This window comes from Marmota monax, unplaced genomic scaffold (genome assembly GCF_021218885.2).
Source record: "Marmota monax isolate L192 unplaced genomic scaffold, Marmota_monax_Labrador192_F-V1.1 WCK01_AAM20220418_F8-fsc00065, whole genome shotgun sequence".
Lineage (NCBI taxonomy): Eukaryota > Metazoa > Chordata > Mammalia > Rodentia > Sciuridae > Marmota > Marmota monax.
The window spans coordinates 6,563,318-6,589,868 of NW_026694038.1; the positions used below are offsets into that span (position 1 = coordinate 6,563,318).

At 39.3% G+C, this 26,551-nt stretch overlaps 1 protein-coding gene across 4 annotated transcripts in view; it reads left to right on the plus strand.

Annotated features, from left to right (window-relative positions):
- Nucleotides 1–26,551, plus strand: part of Magi2 (membrane associated guanylate kinase, WW and PDZ domain containing 2) — a 1,314,737-nt gene that overhangs the window by 1,182,549 nt on the left and 105,637 nt on the right. For all 4 annotated transcript variants that reach the window (XM_046464122.2, XM_046464123.2, XM_058585490.1 and 1 more), the window contains 3 exons: nucleotides 19,116–19,301; nucleotides 21,240–21,414; nucleotides 26,204–26,423. In XM_046464122.2, coding sequence (XP_046320078.1) covers nucleotides 19,116–19,301; nucleotides 21,240–21,414; nucleotides 26,204–26,423 — 581 coding nt within the window. The remainder of the gene's footprint in view (nucleotides 1–19,115; nucleotides 19,302–21,239; nucleotides 21,415–26,203; nucleotides 26,424–26,551) is intronic.

Consider the following 26,551-nt stretch of genomic DNA (forward strand, 5'->3'; position numbering starts at 1 on the left):
CATATCTTGGAGGCCCAGTGCCTCCTCCCCCTAGGCCGACCTCCTGGGAGCATGGTCTTTACCTACCATGGCTACCACCTACTACAGCCCAGGTTAGCTGTGGTGGTAGCTGGAGCAATGCAACAAGCCAACCCAGTTGCATAAACCCTTTGCTAACGCTTCAGGCTGAAATTGCAGGTTTGTCTCCCCAGAATCCATAAGTTTATAAATGAGAAAAATCATGAGAAACATTTAAATTTAGACTCAAAGCTATGCCTTTTATCCCTGCAAACATTATGTCACTACTGAATATCATCAGAGCAGAGAGAAAAGATGAAGAACCTAAATATTAATGTCCCCTCTGGATAGAGAACCTTCCATAGCTTCTTCAGCCAGGACAACAACTTTGCCAGGGATATGGGCTGTTCAACTAATTAGGAAATTTTGCAGCGAAGTTCCTGGTTTGTTCATTGCCTGGCATTTAATAGGGCTCTTTACAAACGACCCATGTGTTCTTTTTTTATAATATTATTTCCTCAAAAAATAAAGAAGGCATTTTCTTTATATTGGTTAGGATCCCAATATCTCCTTCAAGGGCATGCCCTCACTGACTACCTCCCTTCTATGGAGCCCCACTCTTAAAGGCACCACCACTTCCAGTGCCACAGACTAGCAACCAAGCCTCTAGTATGTGGGTCTTTAGGAAACCTCTAAAATCCAAACAATAACAAAGATGTTCATTGTCTTATTATTGATAAACATAGAGAACTGGAAATAATGATGGTTGCCTTTTAAACTGGTAACTTTGATACATTTGTGAAGTTGAATCATTTTCTTCCATTGATTTCCTGTTGTCACTCTCACTGAGGTCTATCTCCAGGGAGTATTCTATCTCTGAGCCCATCAGATGCTTGCTCTATAAAAATGTCCTAGTGGCTGTATGCAGGAGTGTCAGTGATAGACTGGTCCTTGGGTGTCCCCAGCTCAAGGTCTGAGTCCTGACATCCAGGTTTATTGCAAAACTGTAACTTGTTCTTAGAGGTGCTTCCAACTCCCCCACCAAACCTGCTCTCCCACCAGAGGTTTCCAAGAAGGGCTTTGCTACAAATGATGGGGAAAAATGTAACCCTTGATCACCATCTTGTGCTTGGTCAGGAAGGCTGTACTGGAATTTCTGGGGTAGACATACTTGAGCAGACTGGGCATTAGTATTAGACACTGTCAGGGAATTTATAAACTAGCTCTGATGTACAGCAGATTCAGGACAGCACCAAAGCATCAATCTACACATTCATCAGTAGAGAACAATCATCTTGATTCTTTTTCCTTTGTTCTTGTCTTCCTACTGGTATTGACTTGGTTTCTGCCTTTATCCACAATTGCATTGCTGCCCAGCACACGCTTGACTCCTCAGCAATCTTTAAGCTCTGTACTGGTGCAAAAAACCTTTGTTTCCACATGTGTACTTTCTCTGGCACAGGTGGGAATTTGGACTTGGCCTTTGCTGCTGTTCCCTGAGGCCCAGTGCAATCTGGTATTCAGGGAAGGAGTAACTTATCCTTGGCAAAATGCTCTGATGACCTTCTCAAAGGATCCTTGATGATGTCCATAGGCTGTGGAGTTTTAAAGTTTTTCTAGAAATTCAAAAAGCTAACTAGCTGGTGTTTTGTGGTATTTTTTAGCCATGGTCCCTGAAAATAATGAAATACAACTGAGCTAGTAGTGAAGTGGGGTAGACGTTTTCCCCACCAACCACACGACCACTGAAGAAGAGTCATTTAACTTAGGAGAGGAACACAGTAAAGTAAAAAGTCAAGGTCTCTGTAGTCTTACCCCCACCCCCACCCCCACCACCATAAAGAACATTTAACTTAATGAAAACAGCATCAGATGGAAGCCCAGGCCTCACTCCAGCTATCCACAAACTACTGTATTCCTTGTTATTCCTTGTTCTTCCTGTTCCCCGTTCTCATCTAAAATTAAGGGAAGATGGCCAATTCTAAATTACATTATGCAGGAGTCAGTATGGAAAATAAGGTACTTGATTAATTTTGTCCCTGTGTGTAGATTCTTAGGCAAGTTTGAGGCATGGCCCATATTTTCCTCTGGCTTAGCTGTCATTTTTACTTTTGTCATTTTATGTGTTAAAAGTGGCTCCTAACACTTTAGTCCATCTCCGCCTCTTTCAAGAAAAGATTAGAAGCAAGCACTTATATGCCCTAAACCAGCTCCCCTTTCAAGGCAGTTTAAGGCAGTGTTTCTCTCCTGGTTTTGCTTCATGCACATTTATGAAATGAGGCGTGTTTACAATGCTCAGATAAAACAAATAAGACTGCTGGAGGCAAGAGGCTGCTCCCCAGGAGGCTCTCGGAACCGCCCAGCCATCCTCAGCACACCTGTCACCTTCACTGTCACACTCATTTCAGTGGCACCATGGCCATAAAGCTCGTCCTAAAGTAAAGCTTCTAGACCGCAACCAATAAGCACCTCATTTTATGCTTTATTGGTGTGGGCTGTGGCTTCAAAACCCCATATTGAGGCTTGTTTGTTGATCACCTTAAAAACAAAGGTAAGGGGCTGGGGTTGTGGCTTAGCAGTAGAGCGCTCGCCTAGCACATGCGAGGCCCTGGGTTCCATCCTCAGCACCACATAAAAATAAATAAATAAAATAAAGTTATTGAATCCATCTACAAAAAACATAAATAAATAAATATTTTTTTTAAAAAAAAGCAAAGGTAATAGGTACAACTGGCACCTTGACCTTCTCCAAGTCATTGTCAACTTTACCTCTTGGTATTCCTTCTCTAGAAGTCATTCATGTAAAGATAAATACATCACATCCACAAGGCTGAGCATGGGAATTAGAGAGTCTCTTTCTTTTCTCTGTACTTCATTGGTTTGTAACAGCAAGTTTCCTCTGAGTATTCTTCACCAGCTTTGTAACATGTATTATCTCTTTATTCCTTAAGTGAATCTCTACTTTAGATTCCTTCATCAACACAGTACTTTTGCTCTGTGCTCTGATTATGCTGAGAGCAGCTCATGCAGGAGGCAGGATGGTATCACCCTCACTGTTAGTAGACTACTTTTATAACAGAAGAAATAAGGTGGACAAAGATTCTATCTAAAATACCAGTTTTTGTCCATATATCTGGTTTCTAAATATAACCCAATGAAACTACAGGATTAGCATATAACATCATATTAGCAGATAATATATTTGGGAAAATCTACACATACAAAAAAAAGTTATGTTGATTGTGCTAATTGGCACTTTTAATATATAATCCAGTCCTCCTGGGACAAGTCCTTGATCATAACACTTCTGATAAAAATATCCACAGGATAAAGTTCAAACCTGCCTCTTGGAGTCAGGACCCTGGGCAATCCAGATATAACCACTTTCACCAACAATTCCTCACTGGTTCCTTTCTATCAAAGCTGATTTAGTTTCTTCCCCTGTTCTAGAGCCCAAGTTTTGCCAGATACCATTTAGAATGCCTCCTCTTATTGAATAATAATTTTTATCAAAGTTTCTCCCAGCCGTTGTGCCAAGAATCTTACATTGTTTTGAATCTTCACAGCAATCCTATCGGGTAGAGACCATTGCCCAAACAATACACATGTCTCATAAATCAATTCAAAAATCTAAGTTCTTAATAAAGCTTTGCCTGACCCTTCACCCATATCCCCCAAGTATGAATTCTTAAGCCGTGTAGAAATTCTTTCATGACTATTACTATCGTTTTACTTATGTTTTGGCCTCTCCCTGCAAAAATTGTCAGTTCCTTAAAGGCAAGAAACAAGGCATTTCTCTGAATCTTTTCCAGTTTCTGGTAGAACACATTTAAAGGATTTTCTTACAATTTCTGTTGATGGGATGGGTTTAGATTCTCCTTTAGCCATCAAGCCCTGACCTCATTAAAAGTAAAACTGCGAATGTGCTCTGCTCGAACTTGCCCTGTGCCTAAACCTAGCTAAGGCAGCAAGGCATAATTTTAAAAATGGGCAAAGCAGCCGAGGATCACTCCAGAGGAATTGTGTACAAGCCAGTCCTTGTCCAGCATGAGAAATGGCACTATGATTAAGTACACAGTAGCCTTGTTCCAGGATACGGATTTCTCACCAGTTGTTCTTAGCCTGGGTAAGTGATTCCATCAGCAGCTTGAGGCCTGATGGAGTCTCAGGTGAGAGCACCATAAGATATCAGTGGCAGGGGAGCCATCTTGGGCCTCTGGGCATCCTCTCTTTTATAAGCATCTGGTCCTCTGAAGGGCCAGGAGAGGTCTCCTGGCCTTTGTGACTCACCTCATTCTGGCAGTGCCTGCTCCCGGTCATCATTCATCTGTGTGAGAACCACCTCAGTGATAATTACATAGTCCTGAGCAGGAGAGCTTGGATGGCATCCCAAGCTCCTTAGAAAAGTATTACTCCAAATTATTTATTCATTTCACAGTCCTCATTAACAAAGCAAACCATTTCAGTTCCGAACGAACAACTTCTGAATCGCATTACTAGTTTATAGGATCGTACAGCTAAGACCAGGATGAATGGGGCCTATTGAGTCCATGCCATCTTTTCAATCCTGAACATGACTAGTTTTGTTCCTAAATTAAATCTTGGATGACTGGGTCCTGCCAGTAAGCAGAAAGGCAAACAGGAAGATTTTGCATCAAACTCTGAGTACTCTGATATCTGAACGTTGAAGCATTTATTAACTAAACTGGAAACACAAATGTTAACATTTCACTTTCTGAGCACGAGTGAATTTAAAGAGCACTTAAAGAATAGGTCTGCACCAGAGCATCATCATTCTTATCCTCAAGAAGAGGAGAGTGCAACCTATCAAAAAATCTGCAAGTGCCCACAGTGTACTATTTAAAATTCTGGACTAGTTTTTCTTATTGTTTGAGTGGAGCTCATAAATCATTAAGTTTCCCCCACTAGGGAATCGTTTTCAGGAGGATTATTATTATTGTGTTCAAAGACTCTCCAGGCAGCAGCAGAAGGAAGATGTCTTCTTACCTTCAGCTATTTGGTTGTCTTGAAAGCTCGTAAATAGGTGATCCATGGCTGTTTCCTATGGGCTTAAGCCTCGTAGTCCTTATTATTTGCTTGATGGTTCAGGGAGGTTTCAAAGTGAGAAGAGACCTGGTGCTACAGGATCCCCCTCCACCAGGGAAAAATGCCCATCGCTCTCCCATGGCGTTCAATCCAATTCAGAGCCTGCAGGTCACCTTTGCAGAAGATGCTATTTCTTTATATCCTATTTATGGACTCATGCTGTATTATATTCTCCTTAATTTTATTTTTCCCATAATTATCCACATAAAATATATCAGAGAAGTATCTTAATAAAGCTGCTTCCACATGTGGAACTATTTTCAAAGCACGTTGTTAAGTAAAGGCCATACTGTCATTTATTACTACTGATCAGCTATGTCAGAAGAGTGCTTGGGGGATGTTTTTTTTTTTTTTTTTTTTTTTCCCATCTGATTGAGATAAATACCATTACTTGCTGAAGCTGAGAATTCAGGGAGTACCTCTATTGGAAATCCTACCACACCAAATCCTGGTGAAGCTCTTTTTACTGGTGCATTTGACCACTAATGATTTTGCAAGTTAAGCTGGATTTGATCCCACTCAAACTATTTTCAGTGTGTGGGTAGAATCATTTCTGGGGATTAATCAGCTAGACTCCTCCAGGTGATGAGTCAGATCACAATGCCACGGGAAATTAATTAAACAGCCCAGAGTACCATTTTCATCTTTTAATCTGACCTCTTGCAGATCTTATTTCTCTACACCAGGCAAGGTTTGCTCTGCAAAGATGCCCAGATGTTGGGTACCTGATGAACCCATCTGCTTTCAAGAGTGAAATCCCCAAAACTTCCTGTTCTAAGGTGATTCATTGCAAAGATATGTATTTCTGGATTCATCTTGAGAGGAGGGTCTTCCAGAAAGCAAGAAAATAACAGATTTTGAAAGGTTTTATACTAACAGTTTTCTGGCACTGAGCAGTTGGGATAATGTGAGATAGAAGAATATTACAATTTACAAATTATCCTTCCTTTTTTTTTTTGTATCGGGGATTGAACCCCGAGGTGCTTACCCACTGAGCCACATCCCCAGCCCTTTTTATATTTTATTTAAAGATGGGGTCTTGTTGAGTTGCTGAGGGCCCCATAAGTTGCTGAGGATGGCTTGAACTCATGATCCTCCTGCATCAACCTCCCCAGCCACTGGGATTACAGGCATGCACCATTGCGCCTTGCATCATTACAATATTTAGTAGACTTTCTAGATGAACAGCAAGATAAAAAATGGCTACATTCCTGTAAGCACTTGACAAAATTGAAATACAGTGAAACCTCGTTGTGTAATTAGTTATAGATTTTGATGATCCCTGGTGCTAAGTTGCTCTCAGTTCCAATCAGTGCTCATGATCATTAGCTTTATAGATCTTCAGGTAACTATATTCTCATCTTGGCTGAATTTATACAGAGCTGTACCTGTCACTCTTCAGAGACTAAAACAAGGTGTTACCAGACATAAAATGATTATATTAGGCTCTCCCTGCTCCCTGCTAATGTCTTCCCTGAGGTTCTAGGTTAGCACTTCTGCAGTAATGGAAATGTTCTACTCTGTACTACACAACACCACAGCCACTTGCCCCATATGGCCATGGAGCATTTGGAATGAGGCTAGGGTGACTGAAGGACTGACGTCTAATTGTCTTTAATTTCAGTCAACATGGCATGTACAGTTTTGTTTTTTTTTTTTACATTGGACTGTACAGTTCTGGAGCATTGTGGTGGCCTTTACCTTCCTGCCTCCACTACACTCCAGGCCCCGCTTCACACCACCACCATTGAACCCCTTAAGTTTGTGATCTCACTTATCCCTCATAATCCATCAGTAGCTTCTCATTTAGTTGTTAAATGAGAAGACAAATTCCCAGGCCCGTTGAGGCCTTTCAGTATCCGTCCTTCTTATTCCAGAGCCCACTGCTGTCTGTGCCCACTACTCTCTCTTGCCCCATGATACCGGCTTCTTTCATCCACAGGTCTGCCTTTGCAGATCACGTACTGTGATTATGATGCCTCCCCTCCCCCATTCACGTCACCAGATAGCATTTCCTTTCTGGAGACTTCCCCAACCCCTTCTACACTCTCTAGCCCACCTCCTTTCTCCTCCATATTCCACAAATTCTTTTTTCACTTATCTCAATTTATATCCAAATAAGATCTCTTTATCTCTCCCTGCTTTTTTTTAAATCCCTTTTCTACATATTTAAGGTTTGAATTCCATATAGTGAAGTTTGCCCCTTCATCTTTAGTCAGGGTTTTGACAAACATGTTTAGTTGGATAACTACTGCTACAACATCAACCCCTCCACACACCCTGAGCCCTGGCAACCACTGATTCTCTTTCTCTCCTGTGGTTTCACCTTTTCCTGTTTGTATGCATGCAGCCTTTTGCTTCTGCCTTCTTCCACTTCACAGAACTCATTTTAGATTCATCCATGTCGTTTCATGTGTCAGCATTTGGATCCTTTTGAGTTGCTCAAGAGTATTCCATTGTGTGGATGCATAAGAGTTTGTGTATCTATTCCCTAGTTGAGGGCCTCTGGGTTGTTTTCTGTTTGGGGTGATTATAAATAAAGCTGCTAGGAACCTTTTCATATATGTCTTTGTGTGAAAATAGCTTTAATGTGAAAAGATATTATGTGAAAATATTTCATTTGATAAATGCCTAGAAGCGGCTCTGCTGGTTCGTATGGTGCCATTTTCCAAAGTGGCTGTACCATTTTGTAGTTCCATATATAAGGGCTCTAGATGCTCTTCATCCTTACGAATAGTGTATTTTCAGGGTTTTCTGTTGTTTTTCATTTTACCCATTCTAAGAGGTGCAAAATGATATCTCATTTAGGTTTTAATTTGCATTTTTCCCCCTGAAGACTCATAATATTGAAGATCTTTCTGTGCGCCTTTTACCATCCATATATCTTCTTTGGTGAGGTGTTATTTCACTTTTGGTCTCGTCCCTCTAGAGTACAATTGCCATTTCACTGTGCACATTTTAAAGCTCTTCAGTCCTTCTCTTTTCATTTCTCATTCATTTCTCATTATTAGAATAATAAAAGTCACTTTGTGATGATAGTCTCAGGTAAAATTATCATGAAAGCCTATACTAGTATATAATGTTTTGCTTAGTAAAAATGAAAACACATATAGTTACAATGCTTGAAAATGTAAGTGATGAAGGAAAATGCATATGAGCAGAAATAGAAATGAAGTTAAAATGTGCAATACTTTAAAAAATAAGAATAAAAAAGACCGTATGTGGTGATGGTCTCACTTTTGAAGCCAGGAAACTCACATAATTTATTGGACCATTCAGAGGTCACACTACAATTTGTTTTCAAAGTTAATATATGATCAAGATCTTCTAGCTCCTGACACTTTGCTTGGGGGCCTTTTCATATTTGGTTTTATCCATTCATGCAAAATTGCATTATTTCAAATTAAAGCATTGCTATACCCGGTTAGTGGGACTTTGGCTTCTGCAAGAAACTGAAGACCCAATAAATATTCATGTAATCTTCGAGATAACATATTGAAAAGGACAGCTGGCTCAGGAGGGATCATTTGCCTGGGTTAGTATCTGTTTCCATTTACATTAAGAAAATATTGCAAGAAGTTATTATCTGCCGCAGGGCTTAGGGGAATACAATGGAAAGCTGATATTGCACCTGATTGCTTTTGACATTTACCTATTGTAACAGGAAAACTGTGTGAAGATAGCCAAGTGACTTTTTACAAAACACAATTTCAGAGGCTATAAAAGGAAAAAGGAGATGGCAGAGATAGAATACCCTGCATCTGTAAAAATGAGAAACATGACTTGTCAGCCACACCTGCTTGTAACCATCAACCATTTCTACTGGGCTGACTAAGAGATTACTCAGAGCCAGGTACAGGGACCGGTGTGAAGTCTCATGTGCTTCCAAAGGCAGGTGAGAGATACAGAGGATAGAAAGTGTAGTTTCGTTGAACATTTGTAACCCCAAATGGAGGATTGACAAAGTGTAATTTTATGGCATTTTTTGAACACTCGAAAAGCGACTAGTTGTCCTTCCTGTTTTTAATCTGTCAAGGCTCCAGGAGAGAAGTATATTTTTAAGTTTGGGCCCATAAATTATTTGACTTAAAAAAATAGATTCCAGATCTCTAACTGGGACAATAAACCATTGATTGCAACAACTGACTTAAATTTACAAAAAAAAAAATTTCCCAATTTTTATTGATGGTGGTAAAGTGATAACATGTTTATCTCCTCACATTTCTTAGACTCTCATATACTGATAGTAAATGAATGAGAAGACAAGTGGGCAGGTGGGAACAAAGTTTTAAAGAAAAACTAGCAACTTGCCTAGCAAGGCAGAGGAAACCAGAAAGAGAAGTTACCTTGCCATGTAACTAGAAAGCTAGGACAATCTTATAGACCTGTTTTGGTCTGAAAGTGAAAATATTTTACCACTCTTTTTGTTATAAGAAAGGAAGGCCAGAACGTAAAACACTTAAAAGAACTTAAAACACAGAGTGGAACACAACAACCACGACCACCAGATGTGAACATTTTATTTTATTTATTTATTTTGTGAACATTTTATTTTTAAAGTAGAAAAACCAACACATAAATAAGTAATGATGAAAGAAGAATTGTAATGCATTTCACTGTCATATAAATTTATAAAAAGAAAAAGAAAACTAGAAGAATTGAAGATAATTTCGTCTCAGGCATGGTGGAATCTACTATAGAACATGCACCAGAGAAACGAAAGAATAAATCAAAAAAGATGACACAGGGTCTAGGGAAATGTGCAGTTCACCAGAGAGTCCAACCTATTTCCCTAGGATGACACTGTGCAGCTGACTTTCGAGAAGCCTGTCTACCTAGGAGGGAGCTTTCCAGAGGAATACTTTGAAGAGATGGCTAGAGTAGATTTGCAGAAATAACTAAGGATATGACCCTGATTCAGTGAGTGAGAAGGGGAGGAAATTGTTTAGGAAAAGAAATGAAATCAGGGTAAAAATCATAAACAACAATAAGGATTTAACCAAAAATAGTGATAGAACTATTCTGGAATAAGGATAAGTGGAATGCAAAGATAAGACTGCTAAACCCCCTATAATAGTAGGAAATAAATAGAAACTGATTAGAGTTAATAAATTGAGATATAGCCAATTTATTAATTCTCTATAAGAATATTATTTAGAAAAGTGGATAAGAAAAACTGAAAGATTTAAAATGTTTGCCTTTGGGTCACAGAAATGGAGAGGATGGGGAGGTGACTATAGTAGGAGACTAGGGTTTTTTATCATAAGCATTTTGGTTGTGTTTAATTGTTTTAAATTATATATGTACTACTTCAATTAAATCACTTTCATTACAAGAAATTTCTAACTACTAGATAATAGTGCTATTATTGTTTGCCCCTTTCACTTGACATGAAGTTTGAATTTTTATACAATTTTCTCATTCTATAGAATAATTCAGTATTTTCTAATAATTTGATAAGTCCTCTGTAATAAATTTTAAATAAGAGGAACTCCTTATTCAGAAAGTAAGTTTATCATCAAAAGTTAGACACTAACCCTTTGAAAGGAGTTAGATGTGAATATGTGGGATGGGAGTAGGATACCTGTTTTAGATTGTTTTCTGTTCCTTTACAAATTATCTGAAGCCAAGTGATTTATTAGGAATAGAGGTTTATTTAGCTCATGGTTCTGGAGGCTGGAAAGCCCATAAGTGTGGTGCTGGCATGTGGTGAGAGCCTTCTTGTCGCACCTGACAGAGGACATAATATTAGGAGACAGAGCGTGTGTGCCAGCTCAGGTATCTCTTTCTCTTCTTATAAAAATGCTGATGCCATCCTGTGGGCCTCACCCTCCTGACCTCATCTAGTCCTAATTACCTCCCAAGAGCTCTGCCTCCAAATCTGTTAGCATGTAAATTTGGGGATTAAGTGGGAGACACATTCAAACGATAACAATCTACACCTCAAATATACAATTGGTGTTTTTTGGTTTTGGGTGTTTTTTTTAAAGGATAAAAACAACTTATTTTTCTGCTTTGCAGAGAAGAAACTCTTATATTTTAATAGCAAAATTTCTGTAATTTTTTCCACTATTACTGAATTAGCATGCTGTTCTGCTAGCAAAGTTACTAAGAGCTTTACTCACTAAAAGTACTCAAGTTAAACAACACAAAATTTTGACCCACTCAAAAAGTCAACTGTGTGTCCAAGGGCCCACCAAACGTTTCAAAGAACAAAAACTATTTTAACCCAGCCTTATGTTTCAGAAGAGAACAGTCAAGTTTCAGCTAATTATAATTCCTAAAGCAATGAGATTTATCTCAATTACCAATTCATTCTCTTGACTGGAAAGTCATGGATTGTTGGTTTTATTGAGTGGTAAAATACTTTCACTTTCAGACCAAAACAGGTCTACAAGATTGTCCTAGCTTTCTAGTTATACGGCAAGGTAACTTCTAGTAATAAGTGGAGAAATGAGAAGTACCTCTATAGAAGGAAAAGGCCTAACTGTGTAAAAGGAGCAGTTTTCCATCATCTTGTCTGTTTGGTTATCTATACCTCAAGCACCTATGGATTGGAGGATCATGACTATGTTGAAGTTGCATTAGGTTCCTGAAACACTAAAGTCTAGACAGCTTGTCAGATTATGAGGGAAGGAATCAAATCAGTAGAATATATGAGCTTCTTGAAATACATATCATTTGTATATGATGTATATTAATGTCTACTTAATTAAGAAAGTTACCAAAGCATATTGCTTTGTGGAAGACCTGGTGACTTATTACATAAGAATAATTTTCACAATGTAATAAGAAAAACAAGGTAACTTTTAGTCCTCTTAAATCAGTAGTTGAAGAATTGTTTACTTTTTTTTTTTTTTTTTTTGGTGCTGGGAATTAAACTCAGGATCTTGTACATACAGTACACATGCTTTACCACTGAGCTATACCCCTAGGACCGAGGGTATTTAAAAAGATGCTTACCAGAACCTATTTCTACTACCTTTTCTGGTGGTACACATGGGAGTGAGAAATGCAGCCGTAAGAATAAAGGACTGGTTTTGCTTCTTTCCTACCACCCACGTTTCTGGTGATTTTGTGCCATATTCTCATTTACATATATTCCACTGCAGACACTAAAAACATTGGAGTGATACAACAAAGAAATACACTATGGGGATTCTACAGAGGATGGATTACATAATTTGCAAGGCCCACTGCAAAATGAAAACGTGGAGTCTTTTCCTTGTTCCAAATTTATTAAGGATGTCCAAAAAGTGACAGCAGAAACATCAGCTACTTTCTGTGAGTGTGGGGGTCTATGTGACTACACAGGTCATCCATTCAAAAAGTCAACTGTGTGTCCACAGGCCCACCAGACCTTTCAAAGAGCAACACTGTTTTAACCCAGCCTTATGTTTCAGAATAGAACAGTCAAGTTTCAGCTAATTATAATTCCTAAAGCAATGAGATGTATCTCAATTACCAATTCATTCTCAACATTAACTGTAATTTTTTTTAATTGGTGTAAACTAAAGGTATAAATGATAATATACGACTGAGGTGTGTTTCTTCATCTCTAGTTACATAGCTAATATTTTCTATATGATCCTTTTCACCCTTGGAAACATGAGTTCAGTTGGGTTCCCAAATTGCTGGTGATGGGCCCTCTTCCCATTCTCCCGCCTGACCATCTGCTTATTACCAACTGCAGGGTAACTAACTACACTGTTCAACCACAAGAGAATGACTCATGGGTGCTGGGGGAAAAAAAGTGCACTTTTTGAATATGCAGTCCTTAAACACCAGCTGTTCGGTTTGGGATCTTGCAAATCAGTTGGCTATGAATTTCAGGGAAGACGTTTTCATTTTTGGAAAGCTAAATTTCACAGACTTCCAGAAGAAAACAAGTCATGCGGCCTACTTTTTCTTAATTTTACCATACAAAAATTTTAAATACAAAACACATGTTTTTTTTCCGCATCTTTACCCTCTGACGACTAAGAAACTAACTCTTTCAAAGAGCACCTATTCATACTCCAGCAAGGGAAAACATCCAGTTGAAAGGGTTTGTCACAACAGAACATATTAAGTCAGGACTTCTAGGAAGGAGACAGAAAAGGAGTAAGATTATTACTAGGCTCAGGTATCTGAAAGCAGAAAAACAGATCAGGAGTCTTCACCATATTATTAAAAGAGATGGGAACGCTTTGTGACAATTGATCTTCCTCTGTTCCCATATGTTCTTCTCAATGGCAGCTGGGCTAAAGGCATCTTATCAGGGATCTCAGACAGGGAAGTAGGAAGGACCCCAAAATGACTTCATTTTTGTCACCACTCTGAGTCACCCTTGGGCCCAGTAATAAATAACCCTTGCATGTTACCATTACATGGAGTTGCCATTTGTGTCTTGTCTTAAATATTCTATATGTTTATCCCTGGTCTCCCCAACCAGACTGTGAATTTCTTGAGGGCAAGCATCATGTGTTGTTTTGTTATGGCCTTTCCCAACTGGGCCTAGCATGGTAGCTGTTACTAAGAAGATTCTGTACAGATATGTGTTGATAGACATATTGATTGACTTGCCATCCCACAATTGTAAAACTGGACAGTAAATAATTCTCACAAATTATTGAAAGAAAAACAACTGGAATCATCCAACTTAATAAAAATTTATCTTCCATCAGGTCACAGATTCTTAATCCAAACAAACTTCCCTTGCCTCTTTAAGCTAATGGCATGTTGTTTAACCTTCACAAATTAATGAAATTGTGAGCTAATGAGAGTTTATGCTATTGATTGCCTTTGAAGTATTTATTTTTGTCACGCTCATTTCAGAAACTTCTCTCTTGTAAGTGTGACATGATTGATGCAAAATCCACTTTCCCTGTCGAATGCCTTCCTCCATATATAAAGCTACTTTGTGGGATCTGTTAACAAGGAGATAATTAAATGTAAACATGAATCACAGGCTTTTTTTTTCTCTGAAAGGAAAAACACATAAGCAGCCAGGAAGTAATGACAAAAGAGAACAGGAGAGGGATCTAATAATCCCTTCCCTCAGGATTTCATGAAGAATCTATCATTAAAGCGAGAAATGTCCTTCAGGTAATCATCCTGTCTTCCCTGTGGGGACTGACCTAGGGCACAGCTCAACAAGAGTCCAATGACTGAATCAGTCCACTTTGACAAAGGGCTGAGGGACCCTGGGTAGACCACACACGGGTCCCGGAAAATAATCCAATGGCAAAAATGAACTCACGTTAGAACTCACTTTAGAGAATATCTAGTCAACTGACAGAATATTCCCACTAAAACCAGCATGGTACGTTGGGCAATGCCAAGTCAATTCACCTATAGGAAAATAGAAAACATGCTGCAATGTAAATGTACTGCTTTACCTAGAAATTAATCATGTAATAGAAAAAAATGGGGTTTATTTTCCATAATTTGTGATTTTCAATTAAAATTTCTAACTAGTGACATACTGTCTCTTGCCCAAATGTCATTACGCCCAAAGCCAAATGACATATTGTGACTTTCCCCCAAATATCTGTGTATCCTAAGCACACTGTGTCAAGAAGACAGATCCAAAGACTTGATTTATGTTGCCGCCTGAAAGATGATGTCCATGAGGCATGCTGTCTAAATGGACTGCACTCCGGCAGTTACCTTAGTCATCAATTCTCAGAGAATTAATGAGCACCATTCATCCCAATAATAGAAACCAAGGTCAGGGCCTCTTCCTTGCTCTGTAATTCCATTAGCATTGCACAAAAAGCAGCCGGGTCATAAGCTCTGTGGACCTTATCACTGAGCAAATGGAGCTGCATCTTGTTCCCAGGGAGAATCCTCGCTGAGCACACCCCTTGTCAAAGATCTGTTGTACATCAACATCGAATGTACTTACACGTGTAGGGGAAGTGATGGTAAAGAAAAAGGGGGACTGCCTTCTGCTGCCAGGAACTCCAAGTACTACTTTAATTCAAGTAAATACCAATGGAAAACATTTGTCATAAAACCATGTCAGGTACTTGCAATTACTGAGCAGGCAGTTTTAAATTGTGCACTCAGTCATATTTTATGTAAGTCCCTCAGCCATCCTGCATGGCTACCATAGAATTTATTTTTGTTTTCATTCTCTTATTATGTTTTTTATTCTTTTATTTTAGTTTTTATTCTAACTACTCTAAGTTAAAATGGCCCTGGAACTAAGAGTTATCACCTAAGCAGATAATTCTGTTTACAGCAAAACTCTCCTCCTGAAGCCCCAGCAACATGTTTTTTAAGACTGTCTCAATCATCCTTGCTCCTCAAAGTTCACCTTGCTTTCACCCACCCACATACTAGAACAAGAGGGAAGAAACTCCCAAGGTTTAAAGCCACAGGCAAAGGTTTGAATATAGGCTTTGGCACTTACTTGTTTTCTTAACTGTAAAACAAGTGTGACTATTACTTTTTTCCATTTACTTCACAATGTTGATGTAAGGGTTTAAAATAAGTACCAATGTGTGGCACACAGCTGTAATCCCAACAGCTTGAGAGGCTGAGGCAGGAGGATCGAAAGTTCAAGGTCAGCTTCAGCAACTTAGTGAGTCCCTAAGCAACTTAGTAAGACCCTGTTTCAAAATAAAGAGCAAGGGGCTGAGGATGTGGCTCAGTGGTTAAGTGCCACTGGGTTCAATCCCCAGTACCAAAAATTAATTAGTTAAATAGGTACTTAGTACAATGCCTGGAAATTAACAAATTATAGTGTAATGTTGTTTTTATTGTTGTTGAGCTCACAACATGTGTGTGTGTGTGTGTGTGTGTGTTTGTAGACTATGTTTTGAAACTTCCGGGGGTTTGGGAGGTTATGCCCAGAGCCATGAACAAGTCAAAAACAGCACATGACCCAAATACCATTTGCTGTGTTTTGAATGATATTTTTTAATTTCCTTTCAAATGTCAGTGTTTCTTTTTAAAAAAATCTATTTTTTAGTTATAGGTGGACACATATCTTTATTTATTTTTAGGGGTTCTAAGTATCAGACCCAGTGCCTCATGCATGCTAGGAGAGTGGTCTACCTCTGAGTCACAAACCCAGCCCCTCAAATGTCAGTGTTTCTAATGCCCAAAGAAATGTTGCCATGCCAGGAAGTCCTAACTAAACAGGATCTGAAGACTCTCCACTTCCTCTCCTCTCCTCACACCTCACCTGTCAAAAGACAACTTGGAGCTGAGTTCCTGGCTGCCACCTTCCCTGGGTCAGGGCCACTCATGAAGTGTTGGGGATTGCTGGCTTAGAGGCAGGCTGCAGTCCGAGTGAAAACACCAGGTGCGCACAGACAGCTAACAGGTTAGAGATCAGAGACAACAAAGTCAAGAGAGGCAGAGCAGCTCCTGGGAGGAGCGAAGGCTCTGCTGCTGGGAGCAACCACAGTTCTGATCCCTATGTGACCTCAGGAAGATTACTAACCGCTGTAGCCTGCTTCCTCTACTGTGAATGTAGTGATACCTGGCACCTTATATGCTTTCTTAAGGATTATATTATATAATGTTCATGTGGAAACAATGGGGGGTGTGTCTCAGCACAATGATTGGCTCATGTAAGTACTCATAAATCATAAGAGGCAGGAAAAGAAGTTGTTAATAAGTCAATAAATATGAAAGTAGACATTAGATCTATACTGTGTTGATTTCCCTGTGAATAATAAATTCTTATTTACAAGTTGGTACTTTCCTACAAAGATCTGCAACATTTTTTGTGTAAAATCAGAGAGACTCTTGACCTCATCCAGTGTCTATTTAATTCCCAAACACATCTCTTTTATAAATGAAACTGTTTTCATGTGTAATTTTTAGGGATTAGTGCCCGTATGATCCTATAGTAAGCTGTGTTCTTTTAGTTTTAGTAGTGTTCCAGGTTTATCTCACATGGAAAGAAAAGAAAGTTGAAACCTACACACACACACAAAAAAAAAAAATAGTGAGATCAGAACTATTTAAAAGTTAACAACCAAAAGAATATCATTCGATATTTATAGATCAATTCTTATGTATCAAGCTTTCTACATGTGGTAACTCATTTAATCCTCAGAACCATCCTGTGAGGGCAGTAATATTATTATTCCAATTTTGCAATTGAAAAACAAACTCAGAAGCCAAGTGCCATGGCACACCCCTATAATCCCAGCCACTCAGGAGGCTGAGGTAGGAGGATTACCAGTTCAGGCCAGTCTGGACAACTTATCAAGCACTTGTCTGAAAATGAAAATAAAAAGAACTGGGGATAGAACTCATTGTTAGAACATATCTGGGTTCAATACCCAGTTCCACCACCAAAAAAAAAAAAAAAAAAGAAGAAGGAAGAAAAACAAACTCTTAAGAGTTTAAGTAACTTTCCAAAAGTTACACGGTTCGTAAAGTCATACACATTACAGGCAGAGAGACCAAATCATTTGTAGACCATTTCAAGACACTGTTGAATATGAAAAGGAACAAAAACAGGAAAAAAGTTCACCCTAATTATGGTTGAAGAACAAACACCTTGCAATGCCTACATCGATTTGTAAATCACTAATTGTTCTTATAGCATTTTTAACTGAAAAATATATTATTCTAAAATTCGAAGATGATCATTAGTATGCTCTAAGGAAGGTATTCTTAATTAAAGCCATTAGTGCTTATGGTAAATAAAAATGTGTTTGTGTTTCCAACATGATGAGTTCTACTTCAGGGACACAGGCTCAGCCAATATTTTCATATGCTATCTATAACCTTTCAGAGTGGAAGAGTGAACAAGGTGCAGGTTCATTAACTCACTAATTGTCCTTCCTTATCATGGTTGTTAGCTGATGTTCTGCCTTTCTCTGCAACACATGCACAAAATTGATAGTTCAGGGCATAGACATCCTTAGAGCTTATGGATGATGAATTTTTTTCTTTCCCTGTTTGTGTAGTTTAAATCAATACCTGATTTCAAAGAGTGAGCAAAAAGATAGGGGCTGGTTGTCTTGAAGGGAGAAAGGAAAGGGAACAGGTTTCTAGATTATAAACTCCTTGAGGGGATTAATATCTAATCCCAGAAATAGTTACCTTGATAGGTACTCAACCATTTACATAGAGTAGAAGCTAGGAAACTCTGTACTCCCATGTCTCTTGCTCTTTCCACACATATATAAGTAATAAAAATTAACTCAATGTTTTTGTTCTAGAGAGTCAGGTAATATATTACATCAGTTCAAAAATATTTCTATGTTTTAATATCTCAGCAATTAGAGAGTATCTTGGAGTGAATGGAGTGTCTTAGTTTAATTGGCAACATTCCTTTCATTTTCCCTTTGCATGGCAAAGATTTGTCTTACCGTCAATGGCATCTTAAATTTGATGCACTTCATTATGTATCAGACATTAGCAAGTTCCCAGAGCCATACAATAAAGCAAATCAGAAGAAGAGAAGATTGCAACGTGTTGCCTTTTAAACTAAAGTTAACTAGATTAAAGGGAAGTTGGCCAGAACTTCTTCACCAGGTGGCTACCACCTGAATTTGTACATATTTCTTTCCTTTTTCCTCCTTTCAGTAAAATAGAAAGGGAAAGAAATTAATTCCTATGCCTTTCTAAAACTCTATTATTATTTCTAGAATACGAACTCTTAGTACACAATGTTCTCCATCTATGATTCTCAAATGCTCATAGGTACTGGACTCTCTCAAGGAGTTTCTTGGAAACCCATGGTCCTCATCTCTCGCTGGACATTCAGATTCAGCTGGTCTGGGATGAGGCCTAGATAGCTGTACATTTAATCCCAGGGTCATTATGATGCATCCACAGTTTGAGAACCTCTAGTATATTTGTTTGGACTTGGCCTATCACTGCAAAGGACATGAATTTAGTAACTCTGGTCTCAGTGATATGCACAAGACCATATTTAATATAAATGATTGCAATTTCAAAAGGCACATTGCATTGTTCTCTTTGGGACTGGGACTAAAGGATAGAACTTGCATTGGTGATGTCCCTGATACCTATTTCTGTTGGGGTTTTTTTAGCTGTGCCCCATAAAATCGGACGCATCATTGATGGAAGTCCTGCAGATCGCTGTGCAAAACTAAAAGTGGGAGACCGGATCTTAGCAGTGAACGGCCAGTCCATCATCAACATGCCTCACGCTGACATCGTGAAGCTCATCAAGGACGCAGGCCTTAGTGTCACCCTTCGCATCATTCCTCAGGAGGGTGAGTGCCTGAGGCGGCCTTTCAGAGAGACAGTCAAAACAGGGAAATGCTCACTGGGGGCTTCTCAGCCTGCCTGCCAGGATGTGGAGTCAGCGTGTTGTTAGAATGCCAAAGATCAATTGTCGTCTCCACTCTTGTACAAACTCACACTCCATTGCAGCCCACATCCTGGCTACTCACCACCAGTTTTATTTAGAAATCAAGCTATGGTGGCATTGCAGGTTCACTAGTGTAAATCCCAAGACACTGGCTTATCCGATCATTCCCTGGGGTCTCAGGAATACTGTTTTTTATGGTTCTATTAAGTTATATTAAGCCAGAACTCACTCAACAGAGTTAAAAACCTGAAAAAAGGAAAAAAAAAACTATTCATGTTAACAGTTAACCTCTGGAGAATTCTTCAAAGTCAGATTGATTTTGAAAAGCTTGAAGAAGTTTTGTGGTCTAAAGAGAGCTCATTTAGAAAATGTTGCATCTGATAAGAATTTAAAATTCCCACTCAGCCTCTTGAATTTCTCTGTACAAGGACTCCCCCGTGAGGCCTGCAGAGTTCCTGAGCACCCCAGCTCACAGCCCAGGCCTGGAGGGCCGCAGTTCTGAGTACCATGCACCGGACATGCACCATTGCCACACACAGTGGGTTTGTTACTGGTTTGTAGCTACTGGCTCATTAGTGATATTGAAAGATTCAGTCCCTGGAGCTCTCTGGGTCCCACACAGAGGCTAATGGGCTTCTTTAACTTGGCACCCTCTGTTTTATTCAACCCCGCTTCCCATTCCACCTTCGGACTATCTATCATGCAGGTACAACTGACCAAACTGCCACCTGATTTAAATGTAAAACAGTAGCTCCCAACCAGGGTGATTTTGTTCCCCCAGGGGGGATATTTGAGGATGTCTAGAGACATTTTTAGCTTTCAAAATTGGGGTGGAGATGCAATTGTCACCTAGTCTGCAGAGGACAGAAATGCTGTTAATCATCCTACAAGGCACAAGACAACCTCCGCAAAGAATTACCAGGTCCAAAATGTTGGGAGTACTGAGGTTGAAAAACCCTGATACAAATGGAAAACAAATTAAAATATCTGGGCTATGAGAAAAGAAAGAGTGGTTTATAATGGAAAGCCAAAAAAGTAACCCCTGTTTTATCACAAAACCAAAGAGAGAAGTCAATGAGCAGGTTTGTTTTAACCTATCATCACACACACCAACATGTATAACATATTTAGTGAAAACAAATTCTAAGCACGATTGCTTACTAAAATTCCAACTTCTTTCTCAGTCTTCCTAGTCTGAAATGTATTTGTCCTGCCCTTATTCTAACATGTAGAGATAATTTCAGTTAAACCTTTGATGTTATTGGCAGTGGGGGAGTGGGGCAGGGAGACAAGAAGCAATTGTTGAAAAGAACAGACTTATAAATCTTCCTGTGTCCAGAAATCTTTTCTTTCTGGAGAACTATGGAGTACAGAGGATTATTAACAGGACTGACAAGGAGCTGGGGAAGAGACTGTAAAAGGCATACTAGTTTATGTCTAGTTATTTACCCACACTTTATAAGAACATTAAAACTTCTCATTACAGTCCAAAAGTGGTGGCTAAAGTGTTTTTTTCAGCAAACAGTGCTGGAAACAGAATATTCTTTAGAGCTTACTTCTTTGAATAATTCTTTCATGGTTTTGATGGGGTTTTATTTTTGTTTTTGTTTTGTCAATCTTTTCTTCTTACAAAATGACAAGAGACTGTTCATTACTTTCTTCGGTAACCATTTTAATTAATGAAAGACTACTCATTCCAGGAGTAACAAAGCCTAACAAAAACAGAAATGACCGAATCCTTGAGTCATCTGAGGAGGAGAGTCACCACTTCTGGCCATGTCTTGCCCCTGATCAAAAATGCCAACCTGACCACATCTGCCCCTTTGGTTTCCTATCACAGAGCTCAACAGCCCAGCCTCGGCACCCAGCTCCGAGAAGCAGAGCCCCATGGCCCAGCAGCACAGCCCCTTGGCCCAGCAGAGTCCTCTGGCCCAACCAAGCCCAGCCACCCCCAACAGCCCTGTCGCCCAACCAGCTCCTCCTCAGCCACTTCAGCTGCAAGGACATGAAAATAGGTAACGTTTGCTCTGACTTTTCTGATTCTGAGACTAAGGGAGGGGGAGAGGGAATGCTTGGGAACAATGCAGAACACAGGCAGGGAGAGAGATTTTCACATAGTAGAAGTTGCCATGTTTTTTTTCATGTGTGTGATTTTGAGATTGTGTATGTGTTGGATACATGGTTGTATTAGTATACATAACTAAATGTCCTTCACAATGAGAGAAACTTTACTGGATGAGCAATTCTAGCAACTGAGGAGGGGTTAACTAGCCAAAGAGTACAATAAGGAGGTTCCAACGTGAAGAACATGCAAAGATCCTCTGGCAGAGGAGGAAGCATGTAAGCAGAGGACAGAAATAAGGCCAAGGTCATGGTGGCATGGTTTGAGGTGAAGCCAGTAAGGGTAGCAGGGCCCAACCATAAAGGGTCTTGTAAGAGTTTTGATTGTTGTCTTTAGTGGGAGGTCACTGGAGGGTTGAAACTAATGAGTGACATAGGATTTACTTTTCACAGTCTCTCAGGGTGCCCTATAGAGAACCTGCTGAAGGCTGGTCAGGCAATGTGGGTTATGCAGTGACAAGGGGTCTGTAGAAGTCATTGGGCCACGAAGCTGCTGGCTTAGAGCATGGTGGTGGCAATGGAGGGAGGAAATGTTGAGGGATTGGTAGGCATTAATAAGTGTTCATACTTTCCTGTTTAAAATGAGTAATAACATTAGGGTCTCCCATTCCACACACACAGCATTGTGAACTAATGTGAATAAGGCACTTTGAATCTGGAAAAAGGGATGCCATATAAAAATAACATTGTCTTCTTATCATTACTTGCATGTAACAGAGGGCCTGGGTTGCATTGAGCCATTAAAAAGAAAATAGGAAGACCTGTTCCCATGCAATCTCCCCCATTCAACAAGAGAAAAACAGAAGGACTTATGAAAACATCTCTGAGTACAAACCCCTCGCTGGCCTTATCCATGGGCCCAGTGTCTGCTGAATATCTGTTTCCCATGTCCTGCCTCCCCTGTTGGTGAAGGTGAAGTGAGACTGTTGATGATTGCCAGAGCTCTTCGGGTTCATCATGTATACTGTTGTAAAATAAAAGATTTTTCCCTGTGCCACAGGCGGTATTTCTAGAAAGCTCCATTCTCCTCTGATTTTCCCATGTGTTTTCATGGAAAACTGAGCATCTGGTTATCCTCAGCTGTTTATGTTTTTAATATATGCTGGGGAAGAGAAAAGCCCCTTAAAGCAGATGATGCAGAGGTAAGAATCTAACAAGCCATAAGAAGAGTAAGTCCTGGGTACCTCAAGAATAAGCCCCCCATGAGCTTACTCCCACCATGTGCTATTTCAACAGATTGCACTGGCTTTCCCCGGGATCCATTTAGACTCAGGAGGAAGGACTTAAGGCCCACACAGTCCCTCAGTCAGCTTCAGACTCTTCTTCTGGGCTTTGCCACTGTAGATTAATCTTGCAGCCATGTTCCATCTTCTCCTTTCAGAGTTGTACTCCCCTGGCCATGGGTCTTGCTTCTAGTCTGGGGTGGGGAATCTCATCCTTGGATGAGGAATCATCTCTTCTCTCCCTAATGTTAAGGAGCAAGTTAGCCCCTCCTCATTTGCAATCACTCATAGTCTTTCTGGGAGAGGTTCTCGGTGTGAAGGACAAGTGTGAGGGTATGCTGTAGTCCTGTATGGAGGACAGCCGTGAGTAAGGCCTCTGTGTGACCCCAGCTGCAACTGGCTCACAACTAGGACACTGTAGCTCCTATCATAGAAGGAATGGTCTTTGAAAAAGTTTGTTTTTTTTTTTTTCTGATTACAGAATGAAATATTTCCTCATTCTTGGATTAACACATCAGTCTGATCCAAATTTTTTAAATCACCAGTATATTTTCCCAGAGTTCTCACCTATTTCACTTGAGTAATGTTAACAGCCTGGAAGGTGCTCACTTCAATTCTAGGGTCTTTACAGGTTTTCAGACTTGGCTCTTTGATTGTTGGTTGTGGCTCATTTGCACATGAATAAGGAGATTCAATAATCTCACAGATGTCAGAAACATTTTCATAAGAGCATTTAAAGATGGTCATGGTATCAGAGGAAAAACTTTTTCCTTTTTTCTAAATTAGGCTAGAAATGTCTCCAAGACTGCTGATATGCCAAGTGCATTTGTACAAGAAATGCCCACCTACATGTCAGATTGAGCCAATTCCCATGTTAGAATGGGATAAACTAAAATGACAATCTGCTTGCAAATTTCTGTTTTGTAAGTTAAAGTGATATTTTGTCCTGTCTTATTTACTTCTAGATTAACTTCCCACGACACCCTGCACACTTCTACCAATTTCTCCATCCCTTAACATCTTTTTGGTATGTGCTAGAAAACACAAATAATTGTAAAATGAACATAGGTAAAATACTATTCAAGGAGTAACATTTGTTGAAAACAAAAAGAACCCTTATAGAATATGTTACAAACCTACTCTAGAGCTTACATTTCTCAACAAGAGCAACTGATATTTGACTGGGATTTGGAAGAGCATTGGAAATCGACACCTTTTACACCAAACTTGAACCCTAGGATGCTTAAGGTTCAGGTCAATTCTTGAAGGACTCACAAGATGTAGAATTTTGTCTGGGCATCATTTCTTGGTTCTGGAACTTATTCATACCACAAAAAGTGTGCTAGAATTTACCATTAGCTATCTAGGTTTATATCTCTAACATCACGTTAATAATGGAATTAATAGCTACCAAGAATTATATGATGGCCTTCTTTCATAAGGAAGGGGACTTTATAAAGCCTATTCTTAATGATTCTGATTTTTCCATAAAATGAATTGTGTCACTTATTCAAAGCAACATAATTTTTGCCCTAGCCAATGTATCATCCACTTAAAATTAGCAACACTCATAAAAAATTAGGCTTATTTTTCTTGCTAAAGTGTTCTTATTAAAGGGTTGTGAAGTTCAACTTAAAATCCTGACAACATGACACTGATTCAGAATAAAGTTTGAGTGCTTGGTGGCCTGGATGACAGCTGTTGCAAGTTTCAATTGTTCCTATTTCTAGTCATCTCTCTTTGGGGAGATCCTTACATTTCACCCTCTTTTGCTATACCTCCTGACACATGTGGTTGAAAACAGAACACATAATGGATATTTCATACTAATATCACACAGATCATGAAAATAAAGTGACTATGCTATAACTTAAAATAGCACTACATCAAAACCACCAAGCAAGTTATTTCTAGAAAAGAACCGACACACACCAACAAATGTCACCCAGTCTAATTCCTTTTGTTTAATGCATTCATTTGCATAGTTAAGCATCTTATTCAAAGCATATTTTAAATTATTCTGTTCTCAGCATGCACACTCTCAGTAGGTGAGTGGACTACTGAGGAATAAAGCAGAGCCTAAATTATGCAACTCACAAAAGGAACAGTTCTCCCCTCTGCAGGGTTAAGTAACGAATGGAATCTACTCAAATTGGATTAAAATAACTATATCACTAACCCCCTTCCAAGAACCCCAAATAAACACATCTATTGTCTTGCACTTTTAGTGTGTCCTCACCAACTATTAGATTTTAATAGTGGCAATTGTTCAGGTGAAGGATTTTTAAAAAATACTTAATACTAATCAGCATCAGTGAGACTATATATAAGCCAGGAAAGAAATTATCTAGTTTTTTAAAGGTTTTTTAAAAATCTACTGATTTTGAACCTGTTTTTCCTGATGCCTTTGAGCTTTTCTTTGGTGCTGAGTGTTTTCTCAATTCCTTATAACTTTCATGTTAATCTTAGATGAAATTGCTATTATATAGAAAGTATATTTTTTAATCTACCTACATCCCTGGGTAGCTCATTATACACTGTTGCTATGGCAATAGATCCTGAACTACAGAAGTAAAAGACCCCTATACCAAGGTGATTATTTTTCAGTTTACCTTTTCAATGATCCCATAATGTAGGTATTGGCTATGTTTGTTCCATTGTGAACCAGGAACCCCTCAACTTATAGCAATTTGGATTTGTAAAACTACCAACCTGCTAGCTCTGGCCTCTGTGCTTATTAGTAGCTGATATCTAGAAACAAGCAAGAGATGAACGTGGGACATAAATATTTTTGCCTTCCCTTCCATCTTATGACCAATCCTGATAGCTGTGGTTTAGTTTTTAAACCTCTGCAAAATGCATTTTTAATTTACCAATGATCCAGTGACTTTCTAGTTGATGATTATACCTTACTGTCACTCCTGTAACCTCTAAAATATTCAAAAACACCCAACTAAGCAGGTTGAAAATAGTCTTTCATTGTATATTTGTAAAGTATTAGAGATCATTTTTCAATCATGCTTTCGTGAAGCGACGAATTGTCTGCCAAGAAGTGGGGATGCGGAGTTGAGACAGTTGGTTTGTTATTGTTTAGACTGACATGTTGGATAAATAGTCAAGTGTCTAACTCCCTGGATTTGCTGTGATTGTACAGTTTTTAAATAGAATATAAGGGCTAGATCAACATGAGTCCCTTCCCACAAAGTTTTGGTTAAATCATCATTGGTACCTAGATTTCTTCAAAACCCAAATGAAAAGTATATAATATGACACTTGTCACAAAATTTTCAACAATATTTATCATGTACTTAATCTCATAATCCTAAATGTATAAGACCACCACCATGAGGAGTGGCTCCCACAAGCTAGTGTGGCTTGGACGCACCTGGAAGTCATGCGATCGTTCTAGTCTCCTTAAAATGCTGAGATGCCAAAGCAAATCCCCTTTCCATTTATTTAGTTACAGGTCCGAAGTAAAGGCAAGGCAAGATGTGAAACCAGACATCCGACAGCCTCCATTCACAGACTACAGGCAGCCCCCGCTGGACTACAGGCAACCCCCAGGAGGGGACTACCAGCAACCCCCACCCTTGGACTACAGGCAGCCTCCCCTGCTGGACTACAGGCAGCACTCCCCCGACACCAGGCAGTACCCTCTGTCAGACTACAGGCAGCCCCAGGTACCATAGCCCAGAGATCGTGGCAACCCAGACAAGACTTACTAAAGTGCAAGGAATAAAACAGAGGGGAGACAGAGAAAAGAGCACCCTTCTGGGGTAGAGAGTCAGAGTTCTATTCCTAATTATGA